Consider the following 16,608-nt stretch of genomic DNA (forward strand, 5'->3'; position numbering starts at 1 on the left):
TTTCCGTTTCCAGTTGCCCGAGATGTTTCTTCACATCACCACATCATTTACTACTTGAGGGTTTTTGAAGACCAATGAATTGGATATCCGCTTTACTGTCGATTTGGTGGTTCTCCTGCCAGTTGGGTCTTGGCTGTTGAGACTTGACAAATGCGGTCTAATCCGTATTCTAAGTTCTCATATAGTGCTGCCAATAAACATTTTATTACAGATACAAACGATTGCAAACACTATGTGCTTAGATCTACAATTGATGAATTCTCGAATTTGTTTGAATCCCCCCATGATATATGAATATGGCAGTGCTGCTGTGCGCAAATGCTGCACGTCCCACACTTGTGAAAGCCCTTCGTCATGGATTTCACCAGTTACTGCCACTGCCCTTGTGAGTGTCGGTTTCATGTATGAGGGACACATTAGATGACTCTCACATGAGTTTGTTGATAAACTTCACCTCAGTTTGATGCGCTTTCATCTTTCTCTTGTGGGTTTTTAGAATTTCGCCTTGCAAGACCGAATGTGCCTTATCTCAAGCCAGATGCACGTCGCCACCTGAATAACCTCGTTGTTGAAACCTTTGCATTAAGAGATAGCATTCCTCTTCAAAAGTCATATTTGTGCTGTAGTTTGTTCGAGCTCTGTAAAATTCGCCAACTGGGATATTAGAAATGGTAGATAAGTACTATTTATGGAGTTCATAGATTTTTGTATAATCTTTATAATATTTTGTACTACTATCCATTTTAGAGTGATTGTTTTTTTGTGTAAGATTTCTGTATTGTAAACCAAATGCACAAGAAAAAAATAAAAGAAAGAAACCAAAGAGTACTTGATATTTCCAGACTGTGGACATTCAGACAAAGTGTTCAGAAATGTTGCCAAATTAAAATGTTGAGCATGCTAGAATCATACTTGTATTCAGGGAAAAATCTCTGGTCTCAGGGAGAAGGCCAAGCTGTATAGAATGGAGACATATTAGCAGCAAAGTAACACATTTGGGAGGCCACACCCATTTCACACTTTTAATAAGAAAAACAATGCACACATGTTTAGGTTGTTTAAATTATTTTTGTAGCAAAAGCATAAGAGGAAAGGAATGCCTGAATTACCATTTTAAAACTAAAATCCACAGATAGAGGATAGACGCTCAAATGAGAAAGAACAAGAGCAAAAAAACCAAAAAAGTTTGTTCCCTACACAGAGTTTGTTTTGGAGTATGTAGGGCAGATAGCTGATCAATTTTTCAAAGAATGAGAAAGGGGAACAGAGCTGCTGGTTGTAACTTGGCAATGTTAATCTCTCCTTTAAGTCTTTTAGAGGGAGGCCAGTCCTGAGCGTGAAGGAAAGAAAAAGCACAAAAGGCTGAAGAAACTGATCCACGACGCGGCCACTATGTTCTCCATATTCTTCCGCATCTAGCAGCAATAGGATTTTTTTCCTTCTTGAAAAGATCGACAGGATTCACCATTATTTTGGGGCACAGGCTGTAGGTTTCCTGCATGAAAGCTTTCAAGTATTTGCTGGTCCCACAATAGAGTTCCGTTATTCATTTGGACTCTTGAAAGGTTGCTGCTCTTCAGCATTAAAAATATGATGTCCTTGGCTGTCCATTCACTATCTGTAGCCTCTGGAGCTGGCACATGTCGTGGAGCCACCTGAAACACAGAAAAGTGTTAATCATGGACAAGCAACATGATGAAAAGTGTCTGTTTGCTAAAAAAATATAAACAGAAAACTATAAAATTAAAGTTAAAGGGATGGTCTAGTAAAAATTTTTATTTAAAAAATAGATAGGCCACATAAAAAAAAATACTAGCATCCTCCGTTTTAAAACTTCCTATGTAAAATTTTGAGCTATTCAAGCTCAAAATTCGAAAAAGCAAGCACAGGAGCGCAGCCATTTTGTGAAATGGAGGCCCTCCTGTGCTGGCTTTTGCGGCACTAATGAAGGAAAAGCCAGCCAGCTGTAGTAAACAAAGTCTACCGCTGGGTGGCTTTCCCTTCATTAGTGCCGGGACTCGGAGGACGCGGACCGGAGACCAGAGCAGGAAAGCTGCAGCTGAATCTCGGTAAGTGCTATTTATTTTTTTTACAAAAAATAAGCACTAGCTGCTTTTTTTTTTGTAAGTTTTCCGGGCTGGAGGAGCCCGGAAAACTTAGAAATAAAACCGCAGCTTTAAAAACGTTTTATTTATGTTTGCGGTCGCTTTTGAAGCGACCGCAAACATAAATACAACGTTATTGTGTCGGACAACGCTGCGGTTTTTCTTTCCAAGTTTCTCAGGCTCCTCCGGCTCAGAGGAGCCTGAGAAACTTGGAAAGAAAAACCACAGCGTTTTCCAACACAACCGCGTGTGTTTCTGCCTGCTGTGGCTATCACTTTTGCTCCCCTGAGCACCGGAGACCCAAAGTGATAGCCACAGCAGGCAGAAACACACGCGGTTGTGTTGGAAAACGCTGCAGTTTTTCTTTCCAAGTTTCTCAGGCTCCTCCGAGCCGGAGGAGCCTGAGAAACTTGGAAAGAAAAACCGGAGCGTTTTCCGACACAATAACGTTGTATTTATGTTTGCGGTCGCTTCAAAAGCGACTGCAAACATAAATACGTTTTTAAAGCTGCGGTTTTATTTCTACGTTTTCCGGGCTCCACCAGCCCGGAAAACTTAGAAAAAAAAACGCAGCTAGTGCTTATTTTTTGTAAAAAAAATAAATAGCACTTACCGAGATTCAGCTGCAGCTTTCCTGCTCTGGTCTCCGGTCCGCGTCCTCCGAATCCCGGCACTAATAAGGGAAAGCCACCCAGCGGTAGACTTTGTTTACTACAGCTGGCTGGCTTTTCCTTCATTAGTGCCGCAAAAGCAAAAGTCAGCACAGGAGGGCCTCCATTTCACAAAATGGCTGCGCCCCTGTGCTTGCTTTTTCGAATTTTGAGCTTGAATAGCTCAACATTTTACATAGGAAGTTTTAAAACGGAGGATGCTAGTATTTTTTTTTATGTGGCCTATCTATTTTTTAAATAAAATTTTTTACTAGACCATCCCTTTAAGTCTTGTTCTTCCAAACAGTTATAAAGCGCCTCTTACAACTTCAAAAATACTAAAGCAATTCAGCAGATTTACCGGTATTATGGTGAAAGGTTTGTTATAAATCCACTAGCAGGCAAGTACGGGTTGGATGGGTTTGTGCATACATGGAGTGGAGTGTTGTATTTTGATGTCCAGTGGTTACATCAATGACAGAATTTCTTAGTTGCCATAACAACTCCAAAATGTAAACTGAGGGCAATTCTAAAAGTCTGCCACTTTTCTTTATGAAAGGATACTATATCCTTTAGTAAATAAGAGAAGTGCTGCTGCAGACTGAGAAATGCCTTCATTATAAAAGCAAATGTGTGCAGTAGATGTTAACACCTCAGAGGTGCTGTATTTCGACTTTATTTTACATGCAAACACAGGGCTTTGGAAGGCCCCTTGCAGTGCCTGCTCTGCGGTTGTCAAACCTTCCATCTTAAATCAGGCTCCTGCTCAGGCTCCTGCTTAGGTCGAGGCTTTCATGACCGGCCATCTCATTCTCACTGACAGAATATGGTGCTTTTAAGAAAACATGTTTTGAGGAGTGCTTGACGGGTGCTGTTCAGCTGTGGAAGCCCTGTGGCGTTCGTTCCAGGTACAGAGAAAAGACTGGTTTACACACACTCCTTTCTCATCACTATGGACTCCCAACTGGATAACTACGTTTCTTTCCTCTTCCTAGAGTCAATATTTATCTGAAGTGTTACCTGGACCCACTTGTTGGACAACGGTGGCATTCTTTCTTTACCCGCCATCAGCACGCCCACTTCCGCCTTTAAAAACTGGCAGGTGCACGCTTCGAGGAGTGCTTGACAAGTGCTGTTCAGCGGTAAGGCAGGTAGGGCCAATGTGCTTTATCGCAATATCTTTATTTTTTGTTTTTCAGATCTACAACCTGCTACTTTTTTACATTCATTGCTAAAAAATGTCCCTCTGCAGCAAGCGTTTTACCCAATCACTTGCATGTCCTCTTAATCCCCCCTCCATCATGTAAAACATCAAGACAGCCAAACACGCAGGCAAACTTTGTAAAACCTCAATGGCCGGAAATGTCACAGAATCTTTTCCTTCGCCAACAAGGATTTCTCTGACTAAGGGCCTAACCCGCTCCAAATCTCTCTGCTGATATCCAGCACTACTGGTGAAAAGGACTCCAAGACTGTTTTCCTCCCCCGCAACAACCACCTCTACCTCCTCCATCTCTGCCTGAGCTAGAGGTTTTGTCCAACCAGTCTCTCACATCAAAGACCTGTGTTTAATTCATTTTGCTGACACTAAGCCGCATCCATGTGAATCCTCCAATCCCTGGGGACCACAAACAATTCAGCCCATCATCTGGTGGACCATCTAAAGCAGAACCACAAAAGTGATCTATACTGTGCGACTCTTGCCCCACAACAATTCATGTTACCCTACTCACGGAAGCAATCATTCATCCTCCTGGCGATCTAGTCCAATCGCAGCTGTATTCACAAATATTACAGACCTCGCACCTGCTCAAGAACCACAATACCCAATCACTTCACAGGCACTTAAATTACTACAATCACCCTTTTTGCCTACCCAAAGCACCTCCAATATGCACATTTCACTCCAACATAAAGGCATAGTTGTCCTAGAATCAACTAGGAGAAACCCCTCAGGACTCTCCACTTAATCTCTCTGCATCTCTGATTCTATGCCCCAACTCAACAAATGAATCTCTGGACTACTTTGAGTTCTGCACCATCGTATGCCAGACCTACCCAGAGACCTCCAATTTAGCCTGAATTCAGCCTCAACCTCCATCATCGAAATTACTTTGACAGCGCTTAACAATGGACTCGTAGCGCTAGCAAAATTATTTGAGAGACACTGGACAGCAAAGCGACCAATCAAACCAGCACAATTGAAATATTAGGACAATAAATTGCCACTTTAGAACATTCCCTTATAGTGCCCAGGATTGAGCAACCCATTGCACCTTGTGAAGAAAGATCTGCCGTTGCCCGGCACTGGTAGTAAGAGAACGGTCTCTCAACACCACATCACAGCAGACAACTAATAGGAAGTCTCTTTATCCTCCCATAGAACATCACAAAGTTTCTGGCACTCTGGATCTGGAAGTTCTCTCATCCATTGCTCGTCAAAAATCTCATCTGGATTGCCTCAAGACAGTGATGGTCAAGCCGAATCCCTATTTGAATATTCCAAAATCAAAAGCGGCCTAGGAAAACTAAATTATCAAACACTAACCCAATAAAAAAAAAAAATCTAAAAACCAAGCTGCACCTTGCAAATCTTCTATAAACTCTTCCAAGAAATTCATCAATACCTTAACCACTTCTCAAGCAGACCGCACTGAAAAAATAAAGACCATTGAACACGAAAACACTGAATTATTCACCAAGCCAAAAACAAAGAAAAAAACTAAAATGTTACCAGAGGCAGCAGATGGGGATCACTCCCCCACCCATCTCTCAATCTGCTCCTTCCCCACAAGAACAAACACCATGTCTCAAGACATAGACCTGATGGACTTCTCCACATATTCTGTCTCTTCACATTCTTTATGCATATTGCCTACGAAGCCATCAACCTCAGCCATCTCTCTAATTGATTCCAGGACACTAGAGATACACTAGTATCACCTCTTATAGAACCCCACATCTCCCAACAAGAATTCAACACGCTAGAGCAACAGAGATGGTGTACCCTACAAGAAGTAAAAGAGCAAATCCCTATCCCTATTCCTACCCTAATGAATGAGTGGAAGTTGAAATTATCGTCGCAAAGTTCCCTCTTCTCAGACAGGAATGACAGATCTAAAACCCCTCACACCAAAACCTTTCTAAATCCTGACTCACCTAAAAAAAAGTTAATCTCTCAAACTCAGAGCAACAAAATTGTCACTCTGCATCAAGGTTTAGAGAACCTGAGCTAACTGGATTGCATACATTTAAAGATGAAAGACAGACAACATGATCCTTACCCGAATAGAACCACCATTTTTACTATCCTCAAACCCACCCCCATCTTGAAAACTATTCAATCAAGAGGCATAGAATACATCCGATTATATTAATTTTCAAAACTTTGATGAAGTAAATCTCATCATCCCTTCTCAACTTGTAAGACATTTTATGTGATGCCAAAGACCAGCTTAGACATCGTGGTTTCGGAATAGAGAGTCATAAACACTTACATACTCCGGAGTATAGGTCCAGTTCAAGGCACAATACAATACATCATGAAGAAAAAGGAATGCCAGCCTTTGAGTTTTTAAACATCTTGTGCCATGGTAGTCAAGGGAAACTTACAAGAGAAGTGGTATTTAAAGACCATAGCAACACACAAAGAACAGACTGGTCGTGGCTCCAAGATAGCCTACGAAACGCACCTATCTCTACTGCTCAGAGAAGGTAACTGACACTTACCATTCCTGTGATGGAACACAATGGGCTTCAAACACTTATTTTCTCAACATGACGCGAGTATCATCTTTGACATTGTTCTTCTGCAAGAAACATGGTGACTTGATCAACCTCTCTGGTCAGGGTATACCATCTGCTGTATCCCCGCTTTAAAAAGGTCACAAGGGTAGCCCACCTGCTGGCCTTCTCACCGCCTGCAGAATAGGCATAAGGTGTTCCCTTCTCTCATGGGCCTCCACACCCTTTCATTCAGCTGACCAGACTAGGCTGCACAGAAGCCCGCCTTCCTGGCATCATAGACACTGCTATCCTGAATCACTATTGGAACCAGTCAGGCATAACACACGATGACTATAACAGCAGTTGAATCCACGTTAGACTTATTCATGGCCAACAAACTTCTTGACATGATCCGGATAGCGGGTGACCTGAATATTAAATGCTTGAATGTCCCTGATCATCTTCTCTCTTTGCCGGCAATGAGATGGTTAGGCTTAATGGAGAACAGAGGCTTCATCAAGCTCAATGGAGCCCTTAAAAGGAGCTATTCCTCCTCACTCCACTTGGAAGAGAGACGCTCAATCAGCCATAATTGAGTACATATTTATCAACAGGCATTCTCTTCACGAAATGGAATATTTTCAAGTTCTTCCGTCCCAGAACAGTGACCACAATATCCGGACTCTTGTTTGGACTCAACATATCAAGTCACGAAATTAATATTATCTGCCCAAAGTTTATCCAACAGGAGGCAGGAACAGGTTAACCTGTAGAGAATCCAAATTACAATCTTACTGCCTGTTTAACCAATACTTGTTGTCCAACTGCGAACCAAGTCTTTGAGCCATAAACCTCATTCCTGAACATTTTCATAGAACATTCCAATAGAGGGCTGCGGCCCTCCTTCGCTCATGAACAAGAAAACTATTTGTAGAAAGGAGCGGAGAAGAGTATTACAAGGGGCCTCCTTAGACAAAGCCCTAATGCTAAGAAAGATCAATACAAAATATAGAAACTGGTCCAGAATGCATTTAGCAAAAAAAGACAACTGGATGGAGAAGCCATGCTCTCTGCATTAGCATCTAAATCTAGTGCTCAGATCTGGCTATCGCTAAGAACCGGCATAAACACCATGGCACTCCCGACAATTATTAATTCAGTTAGCGAACAAACCTGGATCACACATTGCACTGCCCTATTTGCTGAGGAAACCACTTCAACAGCCATTCCCCTTTCCTCCTTGTAGGGTCTTCAACTATTAACCTTCAATCATGATGACATTATGTTGGAAATAAAAATAACTGAGCACCTGTAGGGCTCCCGGCCTAGATGGTCTATCCAAACCATGTTAAAATCCCATTCAGACCACTGGGCGTCCATATTGCAGCTAATTTTTCAGCTGATTTAGTGCGAAGGTTCTAACCCCTCATCTTGGAAACCGTCAATTATAATACCCATTTTCAAGAAGGGAGATAAGAACATGTCTGCAAATTACAGGCCAATAGCTCTCCTGGACATCCCAGACAAGATTTTTGCCAGGATAATCCCTAAACATATCTGCAAATGGCTTTCGAACCACTTCCCAACTAGAATCCATCAATCCGGATTGGTCCCAGGTTTGGGCCCTTCAGTCAACCTATTCATTTTATCTGCCATAAAGAATCATGCATCTCTGTCTGGCCAATCGGTTTATCTAGCCTTTATAGATTTCAAACCGGCTTTTGATTCAGTAACTAGAGCTCTTCTATGGGAATAAATTAACCAAGGCTGAGTGTCCCTCTTACATTCTGAATTTGATAATTCAACTCTATTCAAATAGCTCAATTTGAGTCAAAGTGAATCAAGAATGCCTCCTTTCTAAACCTATTACCACCTTTTGCGGTCTTAAACAAGGCTGCACTCTAGCTTCTGTTCTCTTCAACTTCATCAATGACTTGGGGCCCCACATGAATACAACTTGTTTCCCCCTAAAATTGGTAAGCTCCCCATATCATGGCTGTTGTATGCCGATGACTTAGTAATTCTAGATAAAACACCAATAGGGCTACAAAGGAAATTGACTGCCCTTGGATAGTCCTATGCGGCAGGTAACTCTCAATCAACATCAGCAAATCCAATATTCTCAAAGTCCAAGACTAAGCTATTCCAAACACAATTCTTTCAACTGGTCCATGAATGCTCGTCCTCTGGTCATTTTGCAGCAATATAAGTATTTGGGGTCGAATGTGAACTCCAATGTCTACGACATCCCGTATAAACTAGAAACCAGACAGAAGATGGAGGTCATGACTTCCCAAGCTATTATTCTTCATTGCAAATATGGCAAATGTTCCTGCAAGCACATCATTAACTTCTACAAGCAGAAAGCAGTCCCTATTGTCCCTTATAGTGCCAACACCAAACTTTTAGAATATCTTGCCAAGTGGTATCTAATAGAAGGTCTCTACTGGAAAAAGGCACTTTCTTAACCTTCATGCTTCCTAATCCAAATGGTATGCTATGAATTGGGCTGGATATTTTTAAAACCACTATATTCTGGCATACCTTAACTCTTTACACAAAATTGCTTCTTTATTCATCTGCCCCGCCCCCCCCAGAGATTAATACCTGACATAGCTCAGACTCTCGCATATCAATCTGATCAGTCATAAGCACATGGTAGAACCATTACATTACGATAATGGCTCAGACAGACACTAATGAGCCTCTCTTAATAGTCATCTAAACCGAGCCAAGTTCAAACTCTGGCTCTATGATTGGCAAATTGACTGGGCAGAGTGCAACTCCTTCAAATTGTTCAAAAAAAGGAGATTTTGAAATTAACCCTTTCATCAGATTCCCACATACCTGCAAAGATTCCCAGATCTAAAGTACCCTAATAAATGTATGAGATTACAAATGTATGGTTCCCCAACAAAGTCATCTGTGACCGCCGGCTACTCCCCAAAGCTCAGAATGTATGTAGATGTTGTCATAATACTAAGGAACCATTAAAACACTTAATCGTCCTGTGTCCAAGCCTTGCAAAAAGAAGACAGACATGTTTCTACAAATACTTTGTAAACTTTAGAATTCTCGTGCCAGATGTTATGTGGAATATCATTTTTAATGGGCGATATATTTAATTAAATTTAGCAACAGTAAATGATCTATTACATCTTGGAATTGTATCCTCTATCCCCATTAAGGCTGTCACATCTTAGATCTAGATATACACACTTCAAGGCAGTCTGGACTTTAACTAACTGATGAACTAATGTGGTGCGTAATGCCATCTTGTTATGCGTTTTACATTTGAATATTGAATCTTTGTTTGAAAATGTGTTGTTCCAATCAGTTTTATTATGTTTTCATATTGAAAGGTTGAATTTTCAAGCACATCAATAAAAAAAATTAAAAAAGTTTCTCTTTCTATGCATGAAACAACTTTGGGAAAATGCATCTGCTTTTTTATGCGCATTAAGAAAGTTGTCCACCACAACCAATGAAATCCAAGCAAGCCTCTCTGTGAAGACCGGGACCTTTTGATTCACGTATCACATTCACTATCCTTGTAACTTCATGTCTCGCTGCATTGCTCATTTTCGCTCCTCACCGTCACTTGAGTCGCTTCAAGCAATAATATATCAAGGTGAGATTTATTACAGCTTCTTACACAAAAGTGACTAAGGTTCATTATGTTGACCCGAAATTCAAAAACATTTGTTATTGTGTAATAGCTCTGCACAGAAACTGGAAAAGGCTGACGAGCAGCTTAGTGTGTTCTTAAAAGAAGACTGCTGCACCGAAACCCTCGAGGTCATAGAAGAACCTCTCGGTCCCTGGCCCAGCCACTTGCCCCCGGCACTGCCTCCCTGGCAACCCCTGCACCGCAGGACTATCTCTGTATCCCTACAGCCCCCCTCCCAGCACTTTGTTCTGCACTTACCTTGCACTTGCCACCAGCTGGCCCTTTATTTATCTTATTTTTCCACTATCCCATGTACTGCACTTTCCCCTCTCCCTCGCACTCCCCCCCCCCCACTTCCCATGCACTTGCGCGATATGAATGACACCTGGCCTATTAAGATCGTTGTCTGTCTTCCCTATGCCCCCCCCTCCCTGCCTCGTCACGCCTTGAAACACTTGTGTATAGGCACGTTATAAATGCCATATCATTTCACGCTTTTCATTTGGCTTTAGAGTGTAGCAGTGTGAGCATGCTGTGCTTTCTCACAGCAGCCACCACTTGCAAGAAGCTGGATCTCGAGCCCACCTCTCCCAAGACCTCTGGACAACCTGTTTGCCTGGCAGTGTGGAGGGTCACATAAGGTGCAGAGCTACCCCGCATCACATGCAGAGATTCTGAAGACCAGAATCCTAAGTGGTTGTGCCGCAGTAGAGGAAGCTCCAATTTGAGCAGTTTTCATTATAACCCATACCAACAAGGAGTGCAGGATCATGTCTGTTGTGTTCCAGGCCACTGACATACATATTTTATAAATCTGACTAAAGTAACAAGAAAAGAAAATGATGCAATCGAACATGGCCTCCGTACCTCACATCCCCTTTCAACAAGGCTTGGTACTTTGACACAACAAAGTTTGCACTCATAAACCAAATTTATTAAGGAAATAATTACTTGCACTATAGATTGGTCAGAGCTCTGCAATGTAAGCCTTTATATCAAGATATTAATTCACATGTACAAGATGAGAAGTGAAATCTTCTGAGATTATTGCATCACTAGCGAACATACATAGTTAAGCAGTTACCAGCTTCAAAAAAGAAAATCATTCATTAACCAAAGTGCAACGGGGCATAAGGAGACACAAAATGGAACAAGACAAAAAACAACTGACACCACCCCGATTCATTAACACTAGTCTTCACTACAATCCCCTGAAGGTGACAAAATAATATGAACTGAAACAGGTCTGGTCTTTTTTGGTTGTCCAGAGATACCCAGTGGGACACCATCTAAATGTTTTAGTAATTTGCAAGATTTCTTTCTATATTCGATTAGGTTTTCTGCATATTTGATTATTAATGCATTTGATTTTGAAGAAAGGTATATTATGTCAGTGCCTGTTGTGATTAATAGGAAAGATTTGATGGATTACAGTATTCATTTTGTTGATCAAATGTACATAAAATGACAGGCAAAAGGGACGTTATTGAATAACTTGGGTGTGTGTACATATTCATTGTAAAGAATGTTTATACATTGACAATTAAACTGACAATTTATTAACAAAAGACTGTTGCGTCACTCAGAGGCAATATACGAAGGTGTTAGGTAGTTTGTCTTGCGATCGAATGTGACCCCGTTTTAAACAAAGTCTGTGTTCGTATTTGCCAGTTACATATTGATATTAATGCAGGAACTCAAGACAGCCAACAAAACCTGCTGCCCAGAGCCAGAAGCTAACAAAGCTAGATTGGACTAAGGTTAGGGCCAGGGAAGTCAGAGGAGATCCTCCCATATATTAATTCATGCATTGTGAATAAACAGTTTTGTAGCAATGGATCTGATGACTTCTCTTTATAACCGAGTGTCAAATCTCTCCCTCTGGATGGCACTGTCTGCAGAACCACTGGGCATTGTCAACCATCCCCATAAAACCCATATTCACGGTTTAATATTTCCTTTCATAAATCTGCATTTCCAAAAACATGGACTGCCATTCCCATAATACATCTGCAAGATCCCTGGAAAACCAGCAGCCCAATCCATAAACGTTTGTAATTGGTGTTGCATGCACACTGGTTTCACCACGATTGGATTTCCATAGACTGCAACATGCAGAATGCAACAATTATTGTACTTTTGTTTTTAATACGAAATATCCTGTAGTTAACACTGGATCCCCTCACAAAATGCATGCCAGGGATTTCCATTAACCACACCCGTTACTGCTTGTGTGCAGCCTAATCATACAGCTCTGCTCTGGCTTTCCTTCTTGCTAGCTCTGCTTATAAGCTGCCATGCCCCCACTATCCTGCCTTGTCCTTTGCCTGATCCCTGCTCCTGTGTTGCTTTGCTCTAATTTTCAAAGCCATGTCCTTCTCCCTCTGTCCTACCCTCTCTGCCTGCTGGCAATGTGTTTTCCCATTGAATTTGTGCTGTCACTGCAGGCATTCATCCTTATATCTTGTGCTGATTTTCCCCAGCTCCAAGCCCCTGCTGATTATGCTGTATCCTTGCAACTTCCAGGATCTGTTACTTGCACCATTTCCATTCAGTCTCCTCTGCCTCTCCCTGGCTCTTTCAGGACCATTTTGTCTCAAGCTTTACCCAGTTTAATCAGTCTGTTTATTTGTACCCTTTTCCCTTAGTTCTATCATGTGTTCGATAGCCTTGCATAGTTTGTGTGTCTAGAACAATTTCCAGCCAGCTTCTGTTACCTTGTAGCAGTACCCGGTCTCAGTTACCCTGTACCTTGCCTCCATTACCTTGTACCTGCACATTGCCTCTACTACCTTTTCCCTGTTCCTTGCCTTGCTTACCTTGTAGCAGTACCGTGCTAGATTTCTGCATTCCTAGTTACTGTTTTCCTGTTCTGAATTCTTTTTTCCCTTTTGGGGCACCAAGTATTTGGTAAGTGTTTTATGGTGTCCGCACCCATGGCTCTGTGTATTCTTTGTACAGAGATTGGCTTCTATATCCTAGGAGGCAATCTCTGGCCTTTCCTTTGTCTCATCCTACCTGTAGTCTATAGCATATTTCATGTAACACTGCGCTGCTTGCTGTCTATAAGATACAGAAGCCAGTATTGCTGCTCACTTCCATGAAATTGCAAGGCATGGCATCTGTAAAAGTAACTTGCACAGAGGCATTGAACTTCCCTTATTTCTGTGGGTAGTCTCAAGTCTGACATGTGTACACCGCTAGTGAGAGTTCTCATTGTTTCTCCAGTATATGGTTCCCATCCTTTCCTGTTCATCATGGTCCGCCTTTTCTTCTCGTTCCAAGGTTCTTATTTAACGTGTCTGTTCTTCATTATTGTTTGACCTCCTGCTGTACTCGCTTGCCTGTCCCTTCATATCAGCCACCCCAAAATCCTCCTATGGTGACCTGTGCACCTCCTGACACATAATCAATTCCAAATGTAGGCACCCTCCACTCAAACAAATGTACAGCAGACTATGTCAAGATCAGAGGTGATCCTTCTGCTTCTCTTCCTTTATTCCAACATCATTGAGATGCTCAAGCAGCAACCATTCGATACTTTAATAAAACTTAAACTGTAACAGATGCCAGAAGCTACATGACCCAGCATGCTCGAGGACTAGTTGCAGCCTCCTGAAACCAATCCACACGAGAGTCCACGCATCAATGCACTGTCGACCTTCCCTATATGCTTGGTCCACGAGGACACCTCCTCCTGTGCTGCTCAGGGAACACTTAAGTATTTCTTTCACTGGTCCGGTGCTTGGGCGTTTCAGAGACAAGAGCATGTAGTAGCCTTCTACAAGCAATCGGATTAGTAAACTGAGGCGAGAGCCACGCCAATCTCGGCCATGCAGGGCGTTCAGAGTTGTGTGCAGACAGAGGTCGGTGGGTCCGGCAGGGCTAGCACCGCAATGAGTAGCAATCTCCCACTGACATCCTGGCGCGTTTCCCCTCTTCCAATACGCATTTTCTTCTTGCAGCTGAGAAAAGCATTACAGTATTGGAACAGCAATCGAGCCGCTGGCAGCGAGGAGCGCACAACTGCACAGGACATAAATCCATCAACCGTGGATAGTAACCAATACGGCCGACTGGACCATTTGAATAAAACTGTTCCTCAGCATACTACTAGTTATATCTGTATAAGAACTGCTCATCATTGGCAAGCATATCATTAGGTCGCAGACATGTTAGACAATTTTAAGAGTTACAAGACCATCAGGAAGGTGGTGGCTTATCTCAATCGGGCACATTCAATTGAGACTAGATGAGTGTCATCCTAGGAAAATTGAATTGCAAAAAGTGACTAGTAAAAGGGTGAACACGTCAGGGATGTTCCACCACTCGCAAGAGGCTTAAAACCTTGCTTTGCCCCTGAGAGTACCTGAAGAAAATGTTTCTTGCACCACAGGAGTGGAGAATGCATTTATAAGACTTAAAAAGGACTTGGTGTTTGCATTACCTTGGAGCTTCGTTTTGCAGTTTGAACTCTACCCTGCTATTCACAGCATTGCGAGCTGCAGATAGCTCTTGCTGTGGCCCCTTCTGCTTCCTGGAGGAGGCGGAGCCACACTGCATCACGTGACGGATCACGTGACTTATCCGGACCTTTTATTCAGGCGTGAGTCAGCTGAGCGGTGTGTTTGCATTACCTTGGAGCTTCGTTTTGCAGTTTGAACTCTACCCTGCTATTCACAGCATTGCGAGCTGCAGATAGCTCTTGCTGTGGCCCCTTCTGCTTCCTGGAGGAGGCGGAGCCACGCTGCATCACGTGACGGATCACGTGCCTTATCCGGACCTTTTATTCAGCCGTGAGTCACCCTGCGGCGTTAAGCCCGGCGGGGAAAAGCCCATCAGCTGTTGTGCGGCTGTGAGGCGCTAGTGGTGCCAGATTCACTCGGGAAGTGCGCCTATGTGCAGACTGTGGCAGGGAGACAAGAAGGCAGCAAGGTAACTGCAAGATCAATTTATTCTGAAAAGACCTGTATATCAACCTGGTACTTCTGAAATCTTAGTAATTCGGCCTGGTCTTACTGACTAACTGTTCACAATGGCGGACTCACCGGTCACAAAGCTCTCGCCATATAGGACAGGGGTGGGCTGCTACCCCGAGGTAGCCATTACATGCAGCACTGCCTCATTCGAAAATATTTTACAAACAAATGTGGAACCGGCTGAGGAGGTGGTGAACGGATCAAGTATAGGAGAAGGGGAAGGCTCCCACACACAGCTTCACCTACAGCCCCATCAGTCTTCCAAGACCCCGGATACATCAGTGCCCCCATAGAAATTGAAAATCGGGGACTTTTTAATAGCACGGTGGTCATTGACGATAGGGGCCAGAACGCGAAACCACAAATAGGACTGTCCCCCAAGGCCACAGTGTGGGAGGTTTCGCCCAATTCGATTCCCTTAAATTCTACTCTCTCCTCCCCAAAGGACTTGGGCGCAACTTATGATGATGAGACGGGTTCTCTAAGGCCAACCGCACCTCCTGTTGTGAACCCCTTTGTCTTTGGTTCCTTAAATGGTAACAAAAGAGATCAGACTCCAGCAAAAAAATCAGACAACGGTTGGAAACCCTTTGGGATTTCCTTACTGAACACCGATTTCCACACAAACTATTCAAGTACGAACCAGCAAAACAGGGTGACTATTCGAGTGTCTTCTGGACCCCTCTACGCCACGGTCTAGATCCCAACAAATGACCACCCCAGGGTCGTACACATTTATCCCTGAGCGTAAGGGGTCATCACCAAATAAATGGGGGGGGGGGTCTCTTGCCTCAGTCAACAAAACCTTACCTCAGGGACCCCCACAAAGATTCCATAAAGGAGTATTCCCCCAGCAAGCGCCGTTTCCAAGTAAACGGCAAAGAAGACAACCCTCTCCCACAGACGAGGATCTCTTGTCCGTCTTGGAATCAACTCAAGGAGATGCTCGTTCTAAAAAGGATCCCCAAATCGATCCTGGAATGATCACAGCTTTTGCTCTTGTAATGGCCCCCTTTATGAAACTTATTGAGTCGCAAAATGATCAGCTTCGGGACCATACGACAACAATCGCAATGATGTTTTCTAAAATGATCTTTATAGAAGGCTTTGTTTCGGCAATTCAGTCGAAACTCGAAAAAAATGACGAACATACGACAAACATTTTGAAAAGTATCATCGAGCCAATCGTAAAAGAAAAAGAAATAAGAAGATCGGAAAGGACAAGTCTCAGGTTAGGGAGTGCAGGTGGCCCGGAGAGTGGTCCGACTTCCCTGGAACAGACTCATAACCAGCAGGTGGTTCTGTCTACAAAGAGTACTTTTGAGGAACTTTCCACTACTAAATACAAGGACAGTTCTATCAACACGGACCCTGCTGTGCGGGCAATTAGCCCAGTAATGAAGGAGGGTAGGCTAGCACCGAAGGAAGGATGTTCAGCATCTTCCATTGCAACTAATACTCTGCCCCTGGTTACACGG

At 43.0% G+C, this 16,608-nt stretch overlaps 1 protein-coding gene across 3 annotated transcripts in view; it reads right to left on the minus strand.

The window, feature by feature from the left end:
• Nucleotides 1-1,008: 1,008 nt before the first annotated feature.
• The window catches only part of CACUL1 (CDK2 associated cullin domain 1), a 598,839-nt gene continuing 583,239 nt past the window's right edge, over nucleotides 1,009-16,608 (minus strand). For all 3 annotated transcript variants that reach the window (XM_069611925.1, XM_069611923.1, XM_069611924.1), the window contains exon 9: nucleotides 1,009-1,655. In XM_069611925.1, coding sequence (XP_069468026.1) covers nucleotides 1,615-1,655 — 41 coding nt within the window. In that variant the 3' untranslated portion in view covers nucleotides 1,009-1,614. The remainder of the gene's footprint in view (nucleotides 1,656-16,608) is intronic.

This window comes from Ambystoma mexicanum, chromosome 8 (assembly GCF_040938575.1).
Source record: "Ambystoma mexicanum isolate Mex_15411 chromosome 8, UKY_AmexF1_1, whole genome shotgun sequence".
NCBI lineage: Eukaryota > Metazoa > Chordata > Amphibia > Caudata > Ambystomatidae > Ambystoma > Ambystoma mexicanum.